At 45.7% G+C, this 24,836-nt stretch overlaps 1 protein-coding gene across 3 annotated transcripts in view; it reads left to right on the top strand.

The window, feature by feature from the left end:
• Positions 1-24,836, top strand: part of MAP2 (microtubule associated protein 2) — a 98,508-nt gene that overhangs the window by 24,613 nt on the left and 49,059 nt on the right. For all 3 annotated transcript variants that reach the window (XM_065637394.1, XM_065637393.1, XM_065637392.1), the window contains exon 2: positions 4,692-4,977. In XM_065637394.1, coding sequence (XP_065493466.1) covers positions 4,716-4,977 — 262 coding nt within the window. In that variant the 5' untranslated portion in view covers positions 4,692-4,715. The remainder of the gene's footprint in view (positions 1-4,691; positions 4,978-24,836) is intronic.

The raw sequence follows: 24,836 nt of genomic DNA, 5'->3' as shown, positions 1-24,836 counted from the left end.
CTTCAAAAATTTATGAACACCTAACCTCAAAAATTTATTTTCTCTGAAAGAAATTATCTGAATTTCCTATATTTCATAAAAATTTCTCTCTTAGGCAGTCTCATTCAGGCGTTCTGGAAGCCCTGGGTGCCTGAGATCATGCTGGCCGTGCCTCTGCACCCCAGCCTGCCTTGATGCAGTGATCCCCACCTTCTCCTGACCCGGGAGCAGGGTAGCTGAGTCAGTGCTATGGTACATCTGAGCTGAACAGCTCTCTGGGATTCAGGATTTGGCCCTGGAGCCATACAGGGGGCACTTTCCTCCCCTCTCCATCAGGAGCTGGCCATGTCCACTGCCAGGTTTGTTTTTCTTTTTAGAGGGGTCTGGTGTGTCTCCTTTCAGGAACCTCCAGTGTTATTCTCTCCTCTGAACTGGAACTGTAGCTCTTCCTCTGTGTATGCAGGTGGCTGTTTCTCTTAGTCAATGAATTAGCTTCTCTGAAATCAAACAGCCTCATTTCACTGTGAATGGGCTCAAAGACACAGGAGCAGGTAAAAACATGGTTTGAAGCAAGAAGGCAGGGTATTTGCAAAATCCTTCAGTATTGGTCTAATTCTGTTCTCTTAAAAAGTGAAATTCACAGAAAATTCATCTGCTCACATGCAAAGGCAATGTTAATATAATGCTAAGGTGATTCCACAAGATGTGCTTATGAAATATATAGAAGGGCAGCTAGCATGACAGGATGTTTAAATCAGCATTATCTTGGGTTTTGCACATCATGCTCTCATGCTGTATTACTGTAGGTGATTTGTTGTATGTCGAGTTCAAAGCAGTGAGGCTTGGTTCAACCCAACCATGGCAGCAGGAGCTAGTGTCACCTAAAAGAGCGTATGGGTTAAATAACATGTACAGTGCCTGTGAAAGGAGGAGGTAACTGCAAAGTCGAACCACACGTTCTCCACAAGGTTTGTTCTTTTCTGTCTCTGTACAGTTGCCAAAAAGCTGAAAAGGATGGGGGAATTTGTTTTTACATCATTTCTGCTATGAGTTGTTAGTTTAGAAGGCAAGATGTCCAGTTCAGATCCGTAATGCCATCCCTAATGCACCATGTGAGTTACAAGGACATTAATTTAAGGTCTGTGGAGTGTCTCTTTGCTGCTGCTGGCAGCTTCTGGTGGAGTGTGATCTCTCCAGACAGGGGACGTCCAGGGTCTCAGTAGCATCCTGCATGTCAGTCTGGACAAGGAAAGCCTTTTGGGCAGGGCTGTGCATGACCCATAGGAGATGCGGGTCAGTATCACTGGTGTCGTCTGTGGTGCACAACTGCACCTGCTTGATCCCTCTAGAAGGACGGGGCATTTCCCACCCCTGCTCCCATGCCCTGGTTTGCACAGTTGGCTTTGATCAGGCTTCAGGGTGGGGAACATAACAAAGGAGGAGTGTTTCCGCAGTCCCATGCCATGTAGCTGGAGCAGCCTGTGCTGAGGCTCTGTGGCGTATTGGCGTGGTGTCACTAGGATGGCTTCAGAGCAAGGGGCTGTGCTGGGGTGCTGGTGCCAGCAAGCTCTGCCACCCCTGCTGCAGCTTCCTGCTCACCCAGGGCTGCTGCGGTCCAGCACCTGCCCCAGTCACCCCCTCACTGCCACTATCTGCAGCCGATGGACAAGAAAAACAGTGAGAATGTCTTAGGAAGATTGCTGCTGCATATTCTCTGATATTGAGGTTCTGCTATAATGGGCAGGGAAAAAAGGCTCATAAATATCCAAGTTAATTTTTAACTAACTGACATAACATTTAGGAGGACTGGCTGTGCCTTCTTCTCTGATATTTTTTGAAAGTTTTTCTTGCAGTTTATGCAAAGAATAAGGAAATCGTAGTGGAAAGAGGAACTTGTTGCTTCCCTGAAGTACTGTGTTTCTCTAGATTGTCCAAACTGTTCCAGGTTTCTTCTTTTTATGTACCTAATGCTATTTAAATTCTGCCATAATATTTGTCCACTCTTGGTATTTCTGTGTCAACATTTTAGTTACCTGATTTATTTAATTCCACGGTATGCTAGTGTCATGACAGAAAAACAACTAACCTGGTGGTAAAAAGCACACCTGTGTGTTCTGGTTTTGAACCTGAGCTGCGGATGAATCATGTTGTACAGCAGATAGGCATTGCTAAATTGCTGAGTACAAAGATGCATTGTGTGACTCACTCACTGTGTTTCTGCTACCATTATAAACTCTGAGAGCACTTGATGAATAACAGAAAGTAAAGAATGAATTCATCCATGTTTCACTCTGTAACCATCTATTATAAATACTGAGCCAAATTCTGCCTCCAGATACACACAGCTCTCATTGAAGCCTGCCCACTGTATTTATTTTTAAAGATAAAAGCACTTCTGTTACTTTCACAGAGGACTTCTGTGACACAGTCCATTGTAAGGATGTGAATATCCTTCCTCAAGAGCTTCAAGTGAAGCAGGGAGCGTCTGCCAGGAATGGGGAAGGGCACTTCAGGGATCCAGAACAGCTTCCAAACTGCGGCGGAGGGATAATAGCTGTTACGTTCATCCCAGGGATCTTCAGAACTGCGTTCCCCACGCTCAGGTCTTGTGTAACCCTCTCGCTCCCTGCTAAGGCTCTGGGCTCCTCTCCTGGGGCTTGCTGTCAAGTTCGAAGAACACCGGATTGATGGGGAAAGCCTTGAGTAATGGTTTGGGGTTTTATTTTTTCTTTTTTTCCTGAGCTTCCTCAGGGGACGTAGATGGGAATGCCTCCTTTTTTTTCCCCAGAACAGGCTCTGTTCTCAGACCCCAAATGTTGGTGGCTTTGGATGTGTGCTACTTCCTCCTGTAGAGAGGGAGAAGTTTGTCCCATGTTGTGGAAAGACAAGGATCAGAAAACTTTCTCTAGTGTGATGCTGTTAACAGACAATAAAGGCAGAGGGTTATCTCTTTGGTACGTTGGAGATGGTCTGATTGTCCTTGCCCAGCTTGGGTTCTCTCTATAATTACCCCATAAGCTCTTCTGGTGTGATATGAGATGTTTGCATTAAGGCTTTTGCTGGATATGCCGAATGCCTCACTGATGAGTGTCCCATCAGGGTAACGGAGGAGGGGAAGGCAAAAAGCCTTGGAGGGTGTTTACTATTTCTGTGGTGGATTGAGGCATGTCTTATTGACACCGAGCTTTGTGAATACCGCTCAGCCCACGGTTTTCATTACAGCTCAGAGGAAACGCTGGGCTTCAAGTTTCACCTCCTCCTACAGTCTTTATGCAATTAGTTTTTGGGGTGGAACTACAGTTTGAGTCACATATTTATGGTGAATGAAATCTAATTTTCATGATTCACCGTGATTTTTTAATTTTAAAGTGGCTCTAAAACCCTTTATTATTAAATGATAATATCAGGTCAGAATGGGGTTATTGATTGTGAATGATTATCTGACAAATAACAATAGCTTTTTCTCATGTTTACAGGTTTTCTGCAAACTGACCTGACTCTGCGGAAACTGTTGTTTTGGTTTTTTTTTTCTGGTTTGTTTGTTTGTTTGTTTGGGTCATGTTAAATGTCTGAAGAATATATGCACCATCCAGTTTTGTGCTTTCTTTTCTAGAATGCTCAGCCTCTGTGATACCTGGCTGGCTGACTGTGCTCAACTGTTTTCTTTTCGGGGTGTGTGTGGGGTGGTTCGGTGTGGCATGTTCTTTTGGAAAAGGCCTGCTGATTTTCGCTTTGAAGTAGCTAGCTGAGGTCAAACCTTTCTCTTCCCCGCTCGCCCTGAGGTTATTTTAGCATCAAAACACAGATTGCCATGTGTTGTCTTCCTAGGTTTTCCTACTGAAGAGCTACTGCTACATTTTTCTGTGAGGAATAGCCAAAGCCTATGGCTTGTGCAGTGGCTTCTTTTCCTGGCTTGGACAAATGAGAGCTAATTAAGAGGAGTGAAATACATGTGAAGTAGCAAGTAATGATTAGTTTTGTTTATGAATAAATACTAATAGTCATAAGAGAATGCAAATACTTGTGTGGGAAACAACTGTTCCCCACAGGCTGTTTTGGACTAAAAGGGAATGAGTGTGAATGTTCACAAAACAGCAAGTAAGAGGGGGTATAAACAGGGTCAAATAGCACATATGTTTAGGAACTTGGTGAATGTTCTCAAATGTGGTTTCTGTCATGGGTGGCAACAGATTGCACATGTTGCAGAGGACAGATCAACCTGCAGTTCTGTGCCCAAAGAGCACTCGCTATTTGCAACTGCAGTGCAAATAGCAATAGCAGCTTCACTTCTTTTAGCAGTTGCAGTGTTCTTCCCTGTGTCACCTCTGGAAGGTGTCATTGCATTATTATGACCAATTCACTTCTCATGAAGTGGATCAACATTTAACTGTAATTAATGAGTTAAAATCAGGTTAACAGAAGGGAAGCCCTCAAGAAATTGGTGCTAATAATTGCAAGGCACATGGGAATCACGGAGGACCTGACCCATAATTCTTACCGCTTGAGGTTTGGTTTGGTTTTAAAGCAGTTTGCTCACACCTGGGAAAGACAAGCAGAGACACTTCTGCATTTAAACCCTCTCTCCTCTGTCAGATGTGAGTTTCCCTGGCAGCGCTGCTGGTAAGGTGCCTGTGCTGCAGCTGATCACTGCCTGCCAGCCAGAGGCACAATCACCCCCGTGGAGCTGATCTCTCCTGCTAATGTCATTACAGGCCAAGCGGTGAAGGCCAGGAAACATGGCAGAGGATAGGAAAGAAGAAGCCAAGGCACCGCACTGGACTTCGGGTCAGCTAACAGAGGCTTCTTCGCACCCACATTCCCCTGAAATTAAGGAACAGGGCGGCGCAGGTGATGGACTGGTCAGAAGTGCCAATGGATTTCCCTACCGAGAGGATGAGGAGCCGGGGCTGGGTGGCCATGAGCAGCCGGGGACATACGCTTGCACGAAAGAGAACGGGATCAACGGAGAGCTGTCGGCAGGGGACAGGGAGACCGCAGGTAACATGCCTCAATGCCCCACTGTGAAACAGGGGACTCTGCAGACCATGGAATGATGTTTCTCTAAGGGGAAATGTTAGCTGGAGCCAAGCGTGCCCCAGGGCACAGGGGAGCTGACATGAGGAAGTGTGTGCCTTGGAAGGGCACTAGCTCTTCACAGCAAGAGCTCGTGTCTTCATCGAGATTTGCACAGGTTGCATCCTTACCCAGAATCCTGGGCAGCGCTCTGAGAAAGCTTCAGGAATGGCATGATGGTGCCTTAAGTGAGTCCTGGTAGATGGGACAGGGTCACCTCTCTGGGGACGAGAGAACAGGCTGGTATAGAGCAGCCACTCAGCTCCTCTGGGCTGGGAGGGAGTAGGAAACTGCTCAGCTGTTGTGCACAGGTAACTCATGTTGCTCTTGCACGTGTTTGTGTGTGCATGGAGGGTGGGTTCTGTTATTGCTCACATGTAACACTACTTTCTTGAAATCACCTGCTATTTGCAGAATAATGCGTTGCTCAATCTGACATGGAATACCACAATTCAGCGTCAGCATTAGTTCACCCTTGGCCAGGCATATTTCACTGTATGCTCATTGGGGCTTTGTCTGTTTGTAAACTATGTTAGGATTTTAGGATTCAGCTTGTTATTTGGAAAAAAAAAAAGTGTGACTGTGTCAAAATGAAATATGCAAAGCAAGTTTCCTGTTTTAGAAGTAAATGCTAATTCTCTCTGTGCAGAGTTCCCACTTTAAATCCCAAATGCACAGTGCAAGAAGAATTTCTCTTGTACAGACACAACTGCCCTTGATGCATCCATCCATGCATGCTAAGGAGATCTTTCTAGCAATGTTTGTTGGCTGCTGACAGCATTTGGAGATGCTATCCATAAGTTCTCAGTAGCTGGAGAATTTTAAGGCTCTTGTACCCTATAGTAATTTCATAAGCAATTGTGCTGGAAATAAAAGTAAATGGGTTTAGATTTTAAGAGTCTTTTCATTGGACAGCCAAAACTTGAAAGCTAACGGTAAAAGAAATCCTGTGTAAGCATTCAGATGATTGTCTCCGGAGATGATAAAAAGGTCTCATTTCTTTGCTGTAACCCAACTTTGTGCTATGCTTAGCCAGCAAATAAGCGAGAGCAGATGTGCAGGAATCATAGAGGTAAGATGCTGCAGTTCTCAGGGGCTGCTATGGGCTGTGGGAAGACTGAGCACGAGTCTCTTCTTTGCCACAAACTTGTCACACAATCATGAACAAGTCCCACCCATAAGTGTGGAGAAGTGGGACTAACTTTACAGGATGAAGAGGAATTTCCTCTACTTGGAGGAGCAAAATTATTTTCTCAGGCTTTCTCAAGCTCAGATCCTGAGCAATGGTCAGTGTCTGAGAGAGTCCTGAACATGTAATTGAGGATTTTACAGCTGATGGGTGAGAGGAGGCAGGAGCCCACTGCTGCCCATCAGTGCATATTGTAGTAGTGAATTTTCATGTTGCTTTTTGAGGCAAGGAGTTAAACAGCAGAACAAATAAAATGAGGCAGTATGGTCTAGAGGAGGCAGCAGGACTGGAGACAAACACTTGCCAAGGGAACAAAACTGCTTTTGATCCGGGTGAAAGTCACTTCAATCACCACTTTGTGGCCTCATTTCTTCCTCCCTTGCCTTTTTTTCTCTCACCGTTTACTTAGATTGCAAGATCTCTGGTGTAGGGATTTGTTCATACATACAGTTTTTGTTTGGGAGTCCTAATATAGCTTATCTTGTGACATCTTTCTTTGTCATTGAACACCAGAAAAGTCCCAAAGCTGCTTACCTTCATGCATGAATTCCTAGCTCTCTGGAAACTTACACACTGCACACTCGCACACTGACTAAGCCTGCATTTAATTAATGCAATGTAAACTGGCTTAGGATACTAAAGATATACTTTTAATAATTTTTCTCTTTTTGGAGGAGAAACCTGTTGGCAACTTACTCTGATGATAGAAAGGAACCGGAGCACGTATTGCCATTTTACACTAGTATTTACTAGTTGGATGTGCTTAATACATTGTGAACCAGGAAGTTTAGAGGTGGATTTTTGGTGTTTGATTCAAAGTCTGATCTTGAAATCAGGATTGTCATTTGCCACCAAATTCTGTCATCTTTCCTGTGTTTGTCTGCTTGTAAATCTTAACTGCAGTGGGGTGTTGTATCAGGTAGGGTTTTAAAATGCCACTCTGATACACATAATTACCAATAATGTGAACCATTTAATCATTCGTAGTAGCTAACTGACTCCAAACAGCTGAGGAGAAATGCACAGGAAGCCAAGGTCAACTGAGATAATTAAGCCAAACTGTGGATTTGAGTGGATTTACAGGGTTTTTATTTTCCCTGATGCAAGTCCAGCACCATAACATAGGAAAAGCTCTGACTTCTCAGACCTTGTGTTGCAGTCCTAAATCCCCAGCAATTGCACCAACCAGCTCATCCACAGCAGAGCGTTAGTATAAACAGGGCATTTCCCAGGCAGCTGCCCATCGCCCCATCCCTGCCGGTGACAGCTCAGTTACATTTTGAGGCATTTCATCTAAGGAAGACCTCTGGCAACTGACTAACCCAGGAGCTGGGGTTTAGTCACGAAATGGGCCTCCCCTAGGGAGAGGCATTCCGCAGCGGTGCAGTAGTCCCTTCGGGGCACAGCAAAGCAGCAGGGCACCCATCTGCAGGGCTCATGCTGCAAAATCTGAGGGCTGTGTGTTGAGCAGAAGGTAAGAGTCCAGCCACCGGGACAAAGGCACCTTCTGCTAACACTGATGCAGAGGTGATGGGTGGTAATGGGGGAGGAAATAACAGTTCTTGCCAAAACGGATCCAATCCATCACGGCAAGTGACCTTTTTAGGTTTGCACTGTTAAAATTTGCCTTCCAGTATATATGTGTCTCTCCCTCTCTTGGCATACGTCTAAGAGTTATCGAGTCTGACCTCAATTTTGGAATCCTCTGAATCCGGCTGTTGTGTTGCCTTCGATTGATCTGTCTCAGTATTGCACTGGTAATGGCTGCATTATGGAGACACATCAATGCCCTCCTTTCAAACGGACCGATGGGAACGTGGGAGAGTGCACAGCGCAGTGGGCAGGGCAGCCTCAGGGCCTGATCCGGCATCCACTGAAGTCACAGGCAAATATGTGTGAGAGAATAGGCTGGGTGTTTTGGCATAGCCCATAGGAAGCTGTTACAGATGTGATATAATTAAGGGCGGTAAAGCAGCTATTCCTTTTTATAGGTATTTGTCTGTATATATACATATTTTTATATATACTTTGGCTGCCTCTGGCAGACCAGCTCAGCCCTGTTCCATCCTCAGCTCCATGCCTCTGCCAGCTGTGGGTCCCACGCTGCTCCCAAGGAGCTCCTGAAGACACCGTGCCTTGGGGTGGTCTGCAGCATCCCACAGCCCGACATCCATTGAGTTTCAACATGTTGTCCTTGATCCATGCCTGCCCATGTCCTTCCTCACCTCAACACACACACACAGAGCATCTTTGGTGAGGATCTTGGAAGTACTGAGAGGGGAGGATGAGATCTGTAGCTCTCATCAAGTCATACATTTTCATGTCACATGAAATGTGTGCTGCAAAGGAGGCGTGGTAGAGTAATCTTCAGAAACTCACTCTGAAGTGGGCTGATGTGGAAAGCTTTGGATTGGACTCCATGGTAGAACACAGGATGTGTTTGACTTATAAAGAAATATGAGAGTGGCAGCCTTTGCTTGCTGAAAAGTCATGGTCAACTGACTGGGAGGAAGCACTGAGTAGCAGTACAGATGCACTGCAGCGTTCTCTGGGAAGCAACAATTCAACACAATCCATTGTATTTGATTTGCAAACACCACCAATCTGCAAAGGTTTGGTTTTTGATGCTTAAAATGCGTTTATTTTTCTTTTCAGTACTGTAATGACTAACCTGTCAAATCTATATAATGAGGGGTAAGAGTAGTTAGATACATTGTGAAGCATCTTTTACGATATGTGTTTATGTGCAGTGACTCAGCTTGACTGAGTGCTTTCTTCATTATATGCCAGGTTCAGGTTTATAATTGGAAGGGGGTTGGATTACCCACACAGTTATTTGATGCATTAATTTTTCGACAGATGAAGGGAAAGCATTTCCTGGAATCCTGTTCACAGAGCCTCGGGACAGTGGCTCTGTCCTGGTGTCAGTCAATGTTAAGGACAGTAACTTGTCCTGCCAGAGTGACAAACAGAGCCCCATTAATTGGCAGGGTACCCAAACCATGTGGGATGTGAAGAGACTGGCAGAAAATTGTAGCAGGGTTCCTGACACAGCACAGAGGGCTGACTGCAGGTTGAGTGCTCCTGCCTTGTTTTTCAGGGCCCTCGAGTCATAGGAAAGGTGAATGAGAAGGAGCCCATGACAGATAAGTGTGAGAGGCCAGGATTTTTGATGGCTGGGGGGACTGAGAGACGGGAATGTGTTAGTCTATCAGTGGAACAGAAAGAGGGAGGACCTCTAGAGCTGTGAAGGGGAATGAAGAAGTGGCAGCATTGAGCCGAAGGACGAGTGAGGGGCTGAGGTATGGTGGGGGAGCAGACCTGGCAGTGGGAGAGTTATCAGAGGTGAGGGGCAGAGCCCTGGTGATACAAAAACTGTGAGGGAGCAGGAAGTGGCAGGGAAAGAAGGAAAAATTGAAGATAAAGTAAGGACAGTAGAAAGAGGTTTGATTTATTCCATTCATCCTGAGCTGACACAGCTTTTGCATGGTGGCGGATATTACCCCAGAAAGGAGGGGATTCAGACAGCGGGAATAGCACAGTCTGCAGGGCACAACTGGGGAGAGAAGTGGGAAGGGACAAATCACATTACAGCCTTGAATGTATTATAATTTATCCCAGTTCAGCCATTTGTTTTAGGCTTTGTTCAGACAGACTAAATGGACAGCTCCAACAAATCCATTCCTTTGACCAGCTACTCTTTGAATAAGCGTATTTAAACAAGCTGCAGGGAATGTCAGTCTGAAAGACTGCCCTGGCATATTCAGTAAATACTTGAGTAGAGGTGGGGAGTTCCTTTAGGATGGCTATGCAAAAAAACCAGGTTGAAGACAGGAACTGTGCGTGTTTCAGCCACCTGGCAGCGTGTCAAGGAAATGGTCTGTATCCTATCGTCTTCCATAGCCTTGTCTTGTAGTAGCCAGTCTCCCGGTAGAGAGAATCTTGTTCACAGCCCTCTCCACCACTGCGCTGTTAGAAAACCACCATTCTGGTGGTTCAGGGCACTCAGCCCTTGAGGGCCAAGATGGGCGCTGCGATGGCGGGTTGCGCGGGGGCAGGATGGCAGCTCTGTGCACGGGGTCAGTAAACACGACAGCCCCTCCAGGCTGAAACTGCACTGAGTCATCGCTTGGTCCTGTGGTGTCTTAATGGGTTTTCCCCTTCTAGTGACTTCTCATTTAATCATCTTTCCCTTTGTGGGATTTCTCTTTCTCTCTCTCTTGCCATACAAGTAATTATAGTCAGATGGCACTGCCAGTAAACATACAAACAGGCCTTCTTTGTACAGAGGGCTTTTTAGTCTATCCTTCCAACAGGACTGCTTTGTCAGAGCTTTTATTTTTGTTTGGCTGTTTGCACTGACTGTCCTGCTGCTGCCCATGCTCTCCTGGAGTCGCAAGAGCCTCCCACAAATCCCCTGAACGCCAATTCCCCAAAGGAGCCTCCCAACCTTGTTGTCAGATGTGCATTTTCAGCAAGCCACGTGTCTTGGGCAACACAAAGTGCACAGAAGGATGTAGAAGCAATAACATTCGAAGATGAATGTGATTGCTGTGTTTGTCTCATTTCAGTTGTTTATTTTATAAAGCTGGAGGAATGCATCTTACCATGCCATTGATGGCTCCCATGGGAAGGAAGCTGTTAATTAGCCATTTTGGTCTCCTTCCCTTTGCCCAGGAAATGTGACAGTAATTACTGTGCACCATCATCTTGGCTAATTTAGATACAAGGCAAACATACTAGACTTCTGAAACTTTTCTTCTCTGTGTTAAGAGTAATACAACTATCATTTTCTGGGACACATTATTGGAAAATTTAGACATGTTCAAATTATGTTGCAGAAGACGGCATAGGCGGAGGCAGCAGAGCCTCTTTGGGGCATTTGTAGAAAATGTTCTTTTTACCATTCTCTCTCAAGCTTGCTGTACAGATCTTTCTCAGTTGTTCTTCTGCAGGAGACTGGGAATGAAGCCACAGAAATTCTATCTTTTCCCATGTGTCCTCTATGCCCAGCTACCTTCCCCCTGACTCCAAATATTCAATAACTACCGCAGAGACCAGTCTCTGCAGGTTTGTGGCTGGCACTATCAGTTACTAAATCCAGTGAGACATCCCATTTTGTCCAACCATAACTTTGCTGGGAGGCTGGCTCTGCCCTACTGTGTCCTCTTGGGACTTCAGAGATCAGTCAGTCCATGATTTAAATGTATTGGTGGGAGCTGGAGAGTCTGGCCCAGTTTTGGCCAGTGCAAGCATGCAAAAATTATTGCCTGAAAGGGAGTGGGGTGAGGTAACCCAGTGTGCAGGTGGCATTGCCTCCCATGTCTGGGAGTCAGACACCTGGAGAAGTTCAGCCATTAGCCTATTTTATCTCTAAAGCTCCTCTGGTAGTGCCAGTGTGTGGTTCGGCTTCACTTTTGACAACCGTATCTCAAACCAGGTGCACTGACAATATTGGAGTCAACTTCTGCATTGTGCCACGTCAGTGTTGAATCTGGCCAAGAGAAGGCATCAACAGGCCATTTCCTTTGGGCTCCCTGCTGATGTTTTGATTCATGTTGGTATTTCTTGTTAGGATATGAGTTTCGTAAGATGGAATTGCATAAGCAGCTATGCTTCTTTAAGGGGTAAGAGCGAAACACCGGTGAGTGTGTTGGCCTGGCAACCAGCGCTCACTTGGTGCCATCAGCATTCCCAGAAAATGTAATCGATAACAACCTCAGAGATGCAACACAGAGCAATGAGGCTGGGATACGGAGGAAATGTTTTTCATAACACATTGTTCCAGCCACGCTGGTAATTCAGACTGTATGCCATGAGCACTGTTTATCAAAGTTTCCTTTTGAAAACATCTGCAGCCGTTCTTGGGGGGTTGCTGCAGCCAGGATAGCTGCTGAAGGGTGAATATGCCATCATATACAGAACACATCCTGGGAGTTGAATTTTTCCTTTTGTGTCCTCCTTTTGTGGACAAAAATTTGCCTTTTGTCTGTTAGTCTCTGCTGTTCCTCCCCACCACCCATTTGGTTGCCTGCTCTGATGGGAGCTGTAAATGCAGTCTTTGCTGTCTCCGTGGGCTGGATCTCAACCCTCCAGCACTGGCGTTAGCTGAGTGACTGGTGGGGCAGTTGTGTCCAGAGCCATGTTCTAAATTGTCGCCTGTTGTGCTGGGGTCCTTGTCAGCGTACAGTAGGAGACAGCTTGTGCATTTAGGAATTATGTTGACAAGGCTTGTAAAAGCCAGGAGAGAAGGCAGACAGGTGTGAAGAGACTTGTCCCACGTCACTCAGGACGGCTGCAGCAGAGCCGCTGGCAAGCGGCACAGCCCTGTGCAGGTATGTGGTGCCTCTGCGGGCTCCTGTCCTCTGGACTTGGCTCAGCTCTGCCCCGTGCAGAGAGGCAGAGTGCTTCAACAGCTCTTCCCTGTCACATCTGAAGGGAAGCCATCATGGTCTCCATCCCCAGGATGGCAGCATGAAGGACATGCAGGAGCACTGGGCAATATTCGGCAGTGGGCAGAGGTCTTTGTGTTTGCAGCTGCAAGGTGGTATCTCTGGGGACTCCGCCAGCATATAATTTTCCATTCCAGTTTTTATCCAGGGGCAGGAAGATTTGGAGGAAGGTTCATTACCAAACAACAGAGCCTTGTTTTGCGGACACACAGCTGCTCTTGTTTTGAGCAGAGCTGAAATGGCAACTTCTTTTCCAAAGTCACCTTGAAAGGGAAGCAGCAGGTTCTTAGGTGACAGCCCGGGCTGTGCCGCTGGGCATTGCCCACCTCATTTCCTGGCCCCCTGCCCCGTGCACAGGCAATTATGAGCCCTCAGGATCTCACACTGTGGAGCAGCAGAGCCCGGAGCTGTGGTCATTATCCCACTCACCCCCACACTTCACAAATCCCTTCCTCCCTTTTTCCCATGACGGAAGCTCAGGCGTGTGGTTCTGTGGTTACCCAGCGGAAGGCACAGCTCCCTCCATCCCCAGGTACGTCTGATGGCCATACGTCCTCCTGGTATGTGGGCTGGGCATCAGCCCTTCCACAGGCAGCTGGGTGCAGGTGTTTAACCTTTGGTGGGGAGGAGGTAGGTACTTACACAAACCAGAGTCGCACAGACATTCTGCTGCTTCTGCAAGGAGTGCCAGGCGTTGCTGATTTCTTTTTTCCATGTTGCCATGGCAACACATCCCTGCGTGGAGTGAGATCTCTTTTTAAGCTCTGCTGAGAGAAAGTATGTAGCCTGGGAGCTTATTTAGCATTCAAGAGTGCACAGCCTCCCTGTACCAGCTCTGAGCTGCAGCCAGACTGTCTGACAAAAGGAAGGAGGATTTATTTTTTCCCTTTTTTCTCTAGCATTTGCTTCTCAAGGTTAAGGGAGACAGGGTAGATGGGGTGAGAGACTGGGAGTACTTTATAATGGGGAACTCACTCTGCTGTCCTCACAGAGGCATGACTTCCATGGAAATGAAAAGAAAATATTACTTTGGGGTGTATTTATGGTGCAATATACATGTGTGAGAGAGAAAGATATATGCAAATTTATTGGTTCGACTAACCCTGATGAACTACTCTGTATTAAAATTGGAAGGAAAAGGCAATCTGGGTTTTAACTCAAGGAAAGAACTCGAAGGAAAGATTAGCAGGAAGCCAGGGACAACCCCCCTGTCTTTGTCTTCCTTGCTGTTTTAGTCTGTGAGGTTACAACACAGAGAAAGAAATCGTTTCTTCTCATGCTGTATATTCATATCCTGAGTAAGGACAGCAGAATCTAGTGGGTACTTGTGTTTTGGTTTGGGTTTTTCCATTTTGTGGAGTTGCTACTGGTAGATTAACTGCTCACTTTAAATTAAATCCTTATAATGATCATTAATACAGGTTTGCTTGCCTTTGCCAGCTGAAGGGATGGAAAGCAGCATAAAGCGGCTGGCATTAACTGATAATCCAGTGGCTGTCCCTACCAGCTGTGAAAAGGTTGATCTGGAAATTCAAAGGCAAGACTTAGTGAGAGGGCTACGTGCTGGTTTTGACTCTGTCATTTGTTCATTGGGAGATGCTGAGCAAAACATTTACGTTTTCCTGTGCTGTTTCACAGACCGACTGTAGAGCCAAGTCAGTGGTGCTTGGAAAACCCGTTCTGAGAAATGCAGGTTTAGAAATTCAGTCTCCATTGTTTTTGGGGGCTTTGTTATTACTGTGGCATTCCTCACAACATGCAAAAAGTGCAGGAAACTAGGGGCACTCCAGCTGTGTACTCACATGTGAACCCTTCTCCTGTGTGTGCAAAATACCTGGCCAAAACTTGAATACTTTATTTTCATTCAGTATATGGAAAATAACTGTGAGATATCATTATCTCCAAGGCAGGAAAGCCTGTTAACTGTTTTCCAGAGAGCCATTTTCACTCAGGACTGAGTAGATTGAATACTTCATGGAAATCAGTTTCACTTGGAGGCACTATATACTTTGGGAGAGAAGAATAAACCTCAGGTATTTCACTTTTTTGTTCCTGTTTCTTTCCTTGAGACTAATTCATAGTGATATATGATCACTTCAGTACAGCTCCAAGCAACCCATATAGCCTATGGCAGTTATGATAGAACTAATTTACAGTCTGGTCCTCCATCCATGCAGACTATGCATCTCGCGAGACAGATACGTTAATAAAGCAGAGCAGAAGCATCAGCTGCCAGTGCTGCATAGATGTGGCTGTCTTGCAGACGTACCCAAACTGTTTTCGTACATAGCCTTGCACCATATATGAGAGAAGGAAAAGGCTTCAGCTGTGACTATTGCTACTTATCCCAAAGCCAGCGTATGTGCCAAATCCAGGGTAACACAGCCTGCACAGGTGGTTGGTGAGCTGTGAAGGGAACTAATCCTTAGCTGTTCTGTCCGAGCTGCTTTCTCTTTCCTTTCACTGTCATCCTTTCCCTCTATTTAATAATATATTACCCTTGTAAACAATTGCTCTGTCAGCTCTTCCTTCTTTTCCTTTCTTTTATCACTTACGTTGCCTCTGGCTTTTTTTTTTAAATTTTTTTTCTTTTCTTTCTTGTTTTCTCTATGTACTCCCAGCTTTATCCCAAGAATCCAGTGTAGCTCCTCTGTGACCTTGAATTTCCACAGCCACTTCTCATTTTCTATACACTTGAGAGCCTTTGGATGCAGACCTCTCTCCCAGTGGCTGCAGTGACCTAAACCCTGGTCTCAGCTCTCTCCACAGCACCCAGATGTCCCCACCACTGTGGCTGCAGAAGCTTGCAGGTCTTTAACTGTCCAGAGAAGACAGGTCTGTCAGAAAAAGTGCAAGAGGTAGTTCAGAAGGTGCAAGGTGCACCAAGGGCTTTTATACGCATGTCTTGCACCTTCCTTCTGCAAGATTAGGTGCATGTTTCTCTTTCCAAATCCCTTTGCACACTTAGAGGTGTGGGCCAGTAGTCTCCAGGGGTGGGCAGGCAGGGGACAGGAGCAGGTTGTGTGAGCGATCAGGGATGAGTCCCGCTCACAGAGGGTGACCTGGCGGGGAGGTGGTTCCCTTCCATTGGGGCAGTGCCAGAAGCGGGGAGAGGTGGCAGAACTGCTGAGCAGCGCTGAGAACTGCTCTGCAAGTGCACCCGCATCATCACCTCTGTGGGACATGGTTAATTTGTATGTGACGTGAGACCTGTTCTGCTCTGCCTGTAAGTGGGAACACATTCTTTTGTAAGTATGCCACGCCGTTCCTCGCGGTCAGCAGGAGAAACATACCTGTCTTGGTAGGGCAGGTCTGAGCTGTGAAGAGGTTACCTGTGCAGGTGTTGCTGCAGCACAGAGCTGGCTGGTTACAGGGGTTGGGCTGGCAGTGTGAACCCTGGGGTGAACAGGTGAGCAGTATTGCTGTGTTTTCTGTCACCAAATCCCCTGATGGGATGAACCAAAACTCTGTTGTATTGACAGACTGATCTTCAGTCCTTCTGACCAAGCGTGAGTAGAAATGCCACACAACACATGCATGGGTTAATGTTAATTTTAAACTTAAATTCAGCAGAGTTCATGTAGCATACTTAGAATTCTTTTGTAAAAACAGGCAACTCTATTAAAGGTGTTTAAAATCACCTCAAAAGGAGATAAAAATGAACCCTAAGGGACATGTCACCTCCTGCTGTAGGTGGCTGAAGCTCAACTGACTTCTGTGGACTGTTCTCCCATTTATATTAAAAGAGAAATAATTAGTTCCTGAAAGTCTGTTTATTTAAAATCTTAACATGTACTGAAGTTCCACACAAATACTGATTTAAAATAAGTTACCTATTATGTCTATTTACTCACACTCAAAGGATTAAGTATCTGGTTCTTTGTTTCGAAGCTGAAGTGGTTTCTTCTGCCTGAGTCCTAAGGAGTCCATGTTTTAAAGGAAGATAGATATAGCTGCTTCATGTGTGCAAGTGGTATTTATAGCTGATAGCAAGTCCTGGGAAAGGCAGTGGGACCTCACTGCATTGCCCTGGTTGAGGATCTGGTGTTGTCTGCTTCAATATTGCATGTTAGTTGTAAATTATGTTGCCAATGCATCAGACAAAACAGAACCGATTAGCTTTTCCCACCTCTGACTTGGCTGGGAAATGCTGACAGTAGTAAATATTTTGTTCCGGGCGATAGACTTAAGAAGATAGGACTCAGGGGATGCACAGGGAGCAAGTATCTGCAGTAATGAGGGCTCATTTTAAAAGCATTGCTTTATTGTACTGACATCTGTATGACTCCTCTTTAACAGATTTCCTACTTCGGGGTGTGTGTGTGTGTGGGGACCGATCGTGTGGTGTTTGGTTTCACAGCTGCTAGACAGTGTGGCAGAGGCCTCTGCCTGATGAACGTGCACTGGGACATGCTCAGAGCTGGAGGAGCAGCTTGCTGGAGCTTTCTGAGTTGCTCCTGGCTCCTAGCACAAGTTTGCTTTAGATTTTGCCACTTGCTTGCCTTGGAGGTTTGGGCAGTCTGTCCAGCTCTCTTGCTGAAGGAGGTGATCAGGAAAATGCAGTCAGGGCAGTGGAGGTGAAATACAAGCAGAAGGTGTGGAAGCGATCCAAGGGCAGGCAGCCCAAGCCCTGTGAAACTGCTTTCCTGGATGCTTAGAGCAGCCAGGGGTGCATGGACAAGGTGCCCTCCAGCCTCCCATTTGTATCAGACCACCACCAGTCCCACACAGCTCAGCTGCAGCCACACCACCAGCTTTGCACCAGGTATATTCTGTTGCAAAGCAGGTTTGTTAAGGGGCTGGACAATGGTGATTCAGATTGAAAAGCTTGAGAGGCTTAAGCCGTTTGCTGTGGGGCTCACCACGGTGTGAAGTTGCTGTGTCAGGTATCCAGCTGTAGCTCCCCTGTACGTGCTTTTCTGACATAGTCACTGCAATACGTCTTTCCCCAAAGGTGGTTTGAATGTTCATACCTTTGAGGTTCAATGCATTAAACAATCAAAGCTCTTTCCTTCCCGAAACACAAGCCTTTTCTGACCCATTCAGTTGGTTAGCTGGTCAATCCTGGTGATGAATCTGCCACTATCTTATTGATGCTACAGTAGCTTAAAGTCAATGAGTTTGTTAGGGAAATGATACTTGTCAGTTGTGTTGTGGTTTCATTTAGTTTAAAAACTGATGTTCCCATTATTTGCCTTCATACCTCCTGCCAATTACTGTTGATATTGCCAACATCCAGATCGAGGACCTACTTAAACCAAAATATTTACACTCACAAAAGCCATTTGAGAGCAAATATTTGAATTCTGTAAAGCTATGTTGCTGCTTTTTTCTTCAATTGCAAGCACTAATCTCTTGGCATTATTTGGGTTTTATATAACTTATTCATACTGCTTTGATTGCTGCTATGCATTTATCTTTTAATCCGAGTGCAAAAGGCGGTACTTAAGAGTTGTCACGATCCCAGTGATAAAGTCCAAGATGTGTCTGTTTTCTCCATCGGAAATGTCACTGGGTGAACCCCAGGTCTTTTTACCCCTGTGCTTCAGCAGTCTTGACTCAAACAAGAGCCCACCGGCTTCCAGGAGAGTTGAGCATGAATTCAGGACCTGTCCTTGGGGGACTGGCTAATGCCTCTAAACAAATCGAATAGCTATTTGGTTTATAGTCCTGCTGCACTCCGAATTGCAGTTCCCTGGGGGTAAAAATATCCATAGGTCCTGCTTGCTTTTTAAATTGTCAGAGATAGCAAATAGCCTCTTTGTATCTTTCCTTTCTGCAGGAATATATTTGGGGTATTTTGCCTCACTAAGCAGGTTGTTCTGTGCTTTTGTTGTTGACTGGATTCCACTGTGCCAACAATTAGTGCTGGTTACTGTGGAAACTGCTCTGCACCCCACTGAGGATTTTGACAGGCACATTTTGACTGAAATTGCTTTGTTTTCCCAATTCTGCAAGGACGCGTGTAGCTAATCCTTTTGCTGTGCTCTCCCGATGTTCCCTCCCTAAAATGTAGCAAAATTAATGAAACATACTATTTTATCCTTTCTATCTGTTTGCATCTTTCTTTATCCCTGTTTTAGCCTCAGTGCTCCAGGAGTGTTAATTACCCCTTGCTTTGACTGAGCTCACTGTTAATTTTCTTGGTAGGTGTCTGAGGGGTGACATTGTGAATGCATGTGAAGTTTTGACACAATTTTCAGTGTCCTCCTCTTTGTCCCTCCTTCCTGTCATCTCTTGCCTTTGGTTTTCTCCTGGAGCATTTGTTGTGCCATGTGGTTCCAGCACGTTAAACTTTGTTTATACCTTAAACAAGTTCTGCTTTACAGAGACCAGATGGCAGCTTCCATGGCTACAGCAAACTAGATCTGCTGCCACCGTGCTGGTATCAGATAGAGCTGTTGGTAAAAAGAGTGGGGGGTGATGCTGCTCCAGCCTGGGAAGAGTGTCCCGGTGAAATTGTGGGGACGTGAAATGCTTTTTCTTTTTAGGAGGAGCTGTCCCTGTTGCTGTGAACTGGGTGCTCAGGTGGGAAGAAGCAATAGATAGTTGGGCTGAGTGGACTGGCCAAATGGCAGTAATGAAACACTGACAACTACAGTTGGGGAAGGAGAGTAAGAGACAGAGAGACAAACTGTGGTCTGAGCGGGGCAGCTCTGGCCTGAGAAATCACTGACATGAGGTGATGAGCTAGCTGTTCCCCAGGGAGAGCTGTACCAGCCCCAATTCCTCAACCGGCAGGATCCCTGTCGCAGCGGCGGGGCACATACCTGCAAGGCAGAAAGATGCCGTGAGTCCTGCCCAAAGGTTCTCCTGTCAAAAACAATCCTCAGAAGAATAATACAGCATTGCACAGAGGGGCAGGAGGGAGAGAGAAGTTGTTAAAAGGTACTGCTGGATGAGGGCTGTCAGGGGCAAATGCCTGAACAGTTTCATCTGGGAAGTGGTGTTCAGAGCAAACTCATCTCCTCCATGAATTGAGCCTGAGGTTAGGGTAGGTTGGAAGGGAAAAAGTGCCTGAGGCTGAAGGAAAAACATTAAAAAGGGCACAAAGGGAACAGACATCACACATCACTGCAGAGGTGTGTCACAGATCTTATTTTTGCTCTTGCCTTTATAGTTGCCAATTATTTCTAACAGTTTTCTGGAAATATTTGTTGAAAGCTTAGACCCCTTTTTTAAAGACACTTGCCACCATCCGTACATCTGTTTCTGGGGTTGGTAAACCTGTATGTTAAAAAACTTAATGGACTGGAAAGGTTTCCTGGGAAATGAAACTACTGTAGGTAATGGATTCAGGTGTCAGTGGAGACGTCTGCAGTCCATTGACAACTGCAGCAGCATCAGTAAGAAATGAAGGAGAGCTTTGAAGCAACATCTTGGCCTTCTACAGGGTTTCATCCTAGATCTGCTGTTGCCATGCTTTGGCATGCAACCTCACTTAGCAGCCCCTGGTTGAGCCTCTGTCAGTGAAAGGGAACTCTCTCGGGCATCTGGATGACACCTACTGCAGTTTAAACATCGGTGCCAGAGCAAACTGTGCTGGTGACTGGGCAGCTGTTGTGCTTATGGGGAGGACAGCAGCTTAGGGAGGCATGAGATCGCCTAAACCCGGCAAAGAGGAAAGGCTGCAGCTCTCCATCAGTGGCTGGTTCAGCATCTCCTATGCATCCCAGTACTCTGAAAGGTTTGTGTCCCTGAGTTATCTGTAGGGCAGGGAGACTCCAGATGCCCTGATTTGGTATGCTGGGGGGTGGGATTTGTAGAAGAATTGGGCTAGCTTCCAAAACCAAGATCAGAGATTGCTTACTGGTTTGAGTTTTAGCTTTGGTTTAAATTAGCGTGGTACCCAAGACAGATGCCTGCCCTCTCAGTGGGGACTGACCTGACAGCCCTGTTGGAGCTCAACCTGAAGTGACAGCCTTTAGGGGAGCAGTGGAAAGGCCATCCCTGGGTCTCTTAGCTCCTGGCCTCTTGGCTCAGCGTGCTCCTTGTCAGGGAGCTTTTGGAAGCTCATGCTGAAGAACTTTCACAATGTCTCCTCTCCGTTCTGGACATCACGTTCAAGGACCACCTATTCTTTTGGGTACCACATTCCCTGAAATCAGTCTGGGAGACTGCGTCTGTGTCCTGTATCATAAGTAGCTGACATCTTGGTAAAAAGAAGCAGCACGTTACTCTCTGTAAAACACAAAGAAAAGCCATATTGCTGTTCTTCATTGTACCGGAGTCTTTTGTGAAGCCAAGGCCCTTGTTGCCTTTAAGAAACATATATGTGGTGTTAATTGTCATTTGTCAGTGTCATTTTTGTGGGACAGAGTCAGACAAGGTTTACTTGCTTAAAGAGAGGGAAAATAAATCTCTACGAGCAAAACTAACTCTAATGAATCCCGAGCTTTTAGGCTGTGAAGAATTTGCCTGGCATCCAGGCTGCCTAACTCCTTTTTTGTTTTTTGTTGTTTGTTTGTGGTTTTTTTTTTTTTTTTTTTTGTTTTTTTTTTTTTTTATCATTAGGCTTCCTTGAACTTTAACTGAACCATAAGGAAACTATGAAGAGTCTCAATAGCTGCCCTGTGAGGATTTGACTTACCCATTGGATCTGCTATTTTTAGTGTCCATTAGTACAAAAACGTCTGTCCTTTTGCAGCAGTCATGTATAGCAAAAGCATTGCTCTTCTGGCGAACTGCCTGTGCCTCCTGTGTCACCCAAAATATCCATCAACAGAGTGTTTCAGAAGTGAGCCTTTCTTGATTTAAAAAAACCCCAACCAAACATCACCCCCCGAAACCCAGAGGCCATTTGTATTATTTACTTATTTTGCATAGCCTGAAATTGAAATTTCCATTTTTCAGGAGGCAGCCTTTCACCCCCAGCCATTTCTCCTTGTGGAACATAATCTTTATCCTGAGCAAATTAAGTCAGGAAGAGAACTGAGAGGGCAGGGACTGTCTACCAGCCTTGGAGAGAACCGTTTGCACCCCAGAACCAGGCTGGATGTGAACAGGTATAAATTCTGTAACAAAGGAGACCATTTTAATAGGGATTTGTGTTACCTTGCTGGGAGGAGGTTTGCAGTAGCTTGGGTGATGGAGATCAGGTGACCAAGTGGGTTTCCTTTGGGTATACTCCAGGTTAGTAAATCTGCTATACATTTGCATATTCTGTATCTGAAAAATTAATCAGAGCCTTTTCTTAAATTTGCATGTGAAAGTAAGCTTAAAAAATTGGTTCTCCTAACAGTCTTTCTCATTAAGTCCCGATTTGTTCTTCTGAGCTGACAGTACAGACTTGATGACGTTATTTTTGTCAGTAGTGTTGTGATTAGTAGATTCATGGAAATTTTGACAGAAGGGTCACGTGTTTCATCCTCTAGGCATAAAGTGATGGTGGCGATTGGTGTGGGGTCTTCTGGAGCTGTGCTTCTCTGCCAAGCTCTGTGCTGTTCTGCATGCTCACCAAAGCTGTCGGGGTGATACACTTTCCTGTTCTGAAAGAGCAGAACCTGAACAGGGATATACCAAGTATCAAAGGATGCTTTATGGAAGAGCAGCTTGTTTCCTACCCATGTGTCCCACCTGTGCAAGGCGCTGCAGCAAACCAGCGGTGTGGCGTGATGTGGGACAGGGCACCACGTGTCGCAGGAGGAGGGTGGGCCAAGCCGTGGGTTCGTTCTCCCAGCCTTTCTGATATCACTTGTGCTTTGCAGTCTGCGTGTGCCTTACAACACAGGGAATTGTCAGGATCTGTAGTGATTCCAAGGGACTGTTTGTGTCCAGTCCACCGCTCTGCAACAGCAGCACCATGTGATGGTGATGGAGGGTCCGTGAGGTATCTGCTCTGTGCTTTGCACAAGAGGAAGGAACCGGGAGATGCCAAGAAGCACTCCCAGCACCCAGCAGGCGTGGAAGCAGGAGAAATTCAAAAAGCCCCAAAATGAGGTGCAGGCACCTGAAAGGCAGCTGGGAAGTCTGAGCTTTAAATCAATATCGTGGTTCCTTGGTCCATAGGACTAGCCACATGCATGACTTGATTTATGGGGTTATGGTGCTCGAATTGATCTACTTAACAACAAAGTGAAGTTTCATACTAGGGGCATGTATAGAGAAATAGAGCTGCCATATACAGTCTGCCGCTAATACAGGCATCTATTCATATATCATATGCAGTCCCTTTTGTAAACATATCAAGCTCTATCTCAAAACGAGTTGTTTCCTGCTATGTGGAAGACTACCAGAACTTCACACCCCTGATAGTAGGAAAGCAGCGTCTTCAGATTTCTAGTCTGAATTTATCCCTGGTGAGTTTATGTTCATTTATTCTTCAGCCAATAGCTTTTTAAATCAGCTTATTTTTTTCATCACTTGGTAGTCGCTCTGACATACTCATCCATCTACTCTTGCTATTGGCTGCAGTCAAAAAAACCTATTGCAGTCACTGCCCTCCTGGCAACCAGTCAGGAGGGAAGTGAATTGTAAGATATAAATACCAACAATTACGAATGTTCTTTGCCAGTGGGTGAGGGGTTTTTTAATATCTTATTACACAGTTTGTGCAAAAGAGAGATTAACGTAGCACTTTGTTTTTAGACAAACACGACTGTGAAAGTCAAGTAACTCACATCTGTGCTTTTTGGGAGAAAACAGCCAGATTTTCTGAAGGACAAACAAAGAGGAATAACTTTCCATTAAAAGTACAGACGAATTCTGTAAGAGTACTGACTGTGAGAAGAAATCATCATTATTTATCTAATGGACAGTGCCCCTTGTTAGAGTGGTTGCTGTAAAGTTACATATAGGGCATTGATTTAAATATACTTCCCCTTCCCAGCTGGTCCTTGCCTGAAGGACACAGTAATGGGTGAGCAGAGAGCTTTTGTTTCTGCCCTGGGGATGGTGATTAATGGGGCTCTGTGTCTCCTGCCATTACAAAGCTCTGTCTCTGGGCGAGGTAGGGAGCAGCACCGAAATTCTTGCTCTGTTTTCAGGTGTGGACCCACGGCCGTACAGCTCACTGCCTTTCCCAGGGCTCAGCTCCGTTTTGGGTCCCAGCACCTGCATTTGAAACAACTCTTAGCCAGCGCTCAGAAGTAGCTGGAGAGGAAAGGGGTTTATTTCCACTGAGTTTGGCTATGAGAGGGAGGAATATGTTGATTAATGAGTAAGGGAGAGGGGGCTAATACACAGATAAAAAAATGAAACCCTTTTTCTCTGAATTCTTTTGTAGATGGTTCTGCTGGACCAACCCTTAAGTCCTTGATTTGCTAGATCAGAGATGCCTGAACTGCCCTTAGGACAGGAAACCTTTCTGGTTACTTCTACATGCAATTGTGTGCCCGGTGACACTTCACTGTGCTTTTGAGTGGGTCTGGAGCCAAGATGAGATAAAATTTCTCAGTTTGGAAGCATTTGCTCTGTGAGTGGTCTCACGGCCATCCTCCACTCACCAGAGCACCTGGTTCCTCAGCCCCTCTCAGATGTGCCACATGTTGAGGGCGATGGGGAAGAGTAAAGCGGGTCCTATGGCTCCTGGGTCTATCAAGCATGTGATGCCTCAGCCAGCTCTACACCAGTCCCCCTTCTCTGTGCCGAGCACAGCGAGAGCGAGCAGCCGGGAGCCCAGCCTGTGTCCATGACCAGGACCTGAGAGCCACCCCACCAAACATCATCCTCTGCAGTCCCTCTGCATGATATTTAGTCCTACTGTATAAATAAAGCTGTACGTTGCAGTCTTAAAAGGGGTGGGGAGAACAGAGTATACATTTTAGTCACACAAATGTTGTTTGGCCCTTCTTTTGCAAGTCTCTCATCAGCATAGATGTCTGTCTGCAAAGTGCCTTTAATGCATACTAACTGTGTGCTGGTGAGGAAGAAATATCATCTGAAGTGCATGTAAAAATGCAGCTAACTCCATATATTAAATGTCAAGAAATCCCATTACTCAGCAGGCCATTCTACGCCTGTTTGCAAAGTATTACCTGCACAACATTCCCAGACATTTAATAAATGATAATCTTAAAATTTTGCAGTTGTTGCACATTGTCGCTAACAGAAAGAGCACTTAATGATGCTTTGTAAACCTTACTGTAAAGGCTGGAGTCCTGATTTTTATAAATACTCAGCATTTTCCACTGAGATATTTGGAA

This window comes from Caloenas nicobarica, chromosome 6 (genome assembly GCF_036013445.1).
Source record: "Caloenas nicobarica isolate bCalNic1 chromosome 6, bCalNic1.hap1, whole genome shotgun sequence".
NCBI classification, from domain to species: domain Eukaryota; kingdom Metazoa; phylum Chordata; class Aves; order Columbiformes; family Columbidae; genus Caloenas; species Caloenas nicobarica.
Note: the sequence above shows the minus strand (reverse complement) of the source record. Positions and strands in the feature narration are given on the sequence as shown.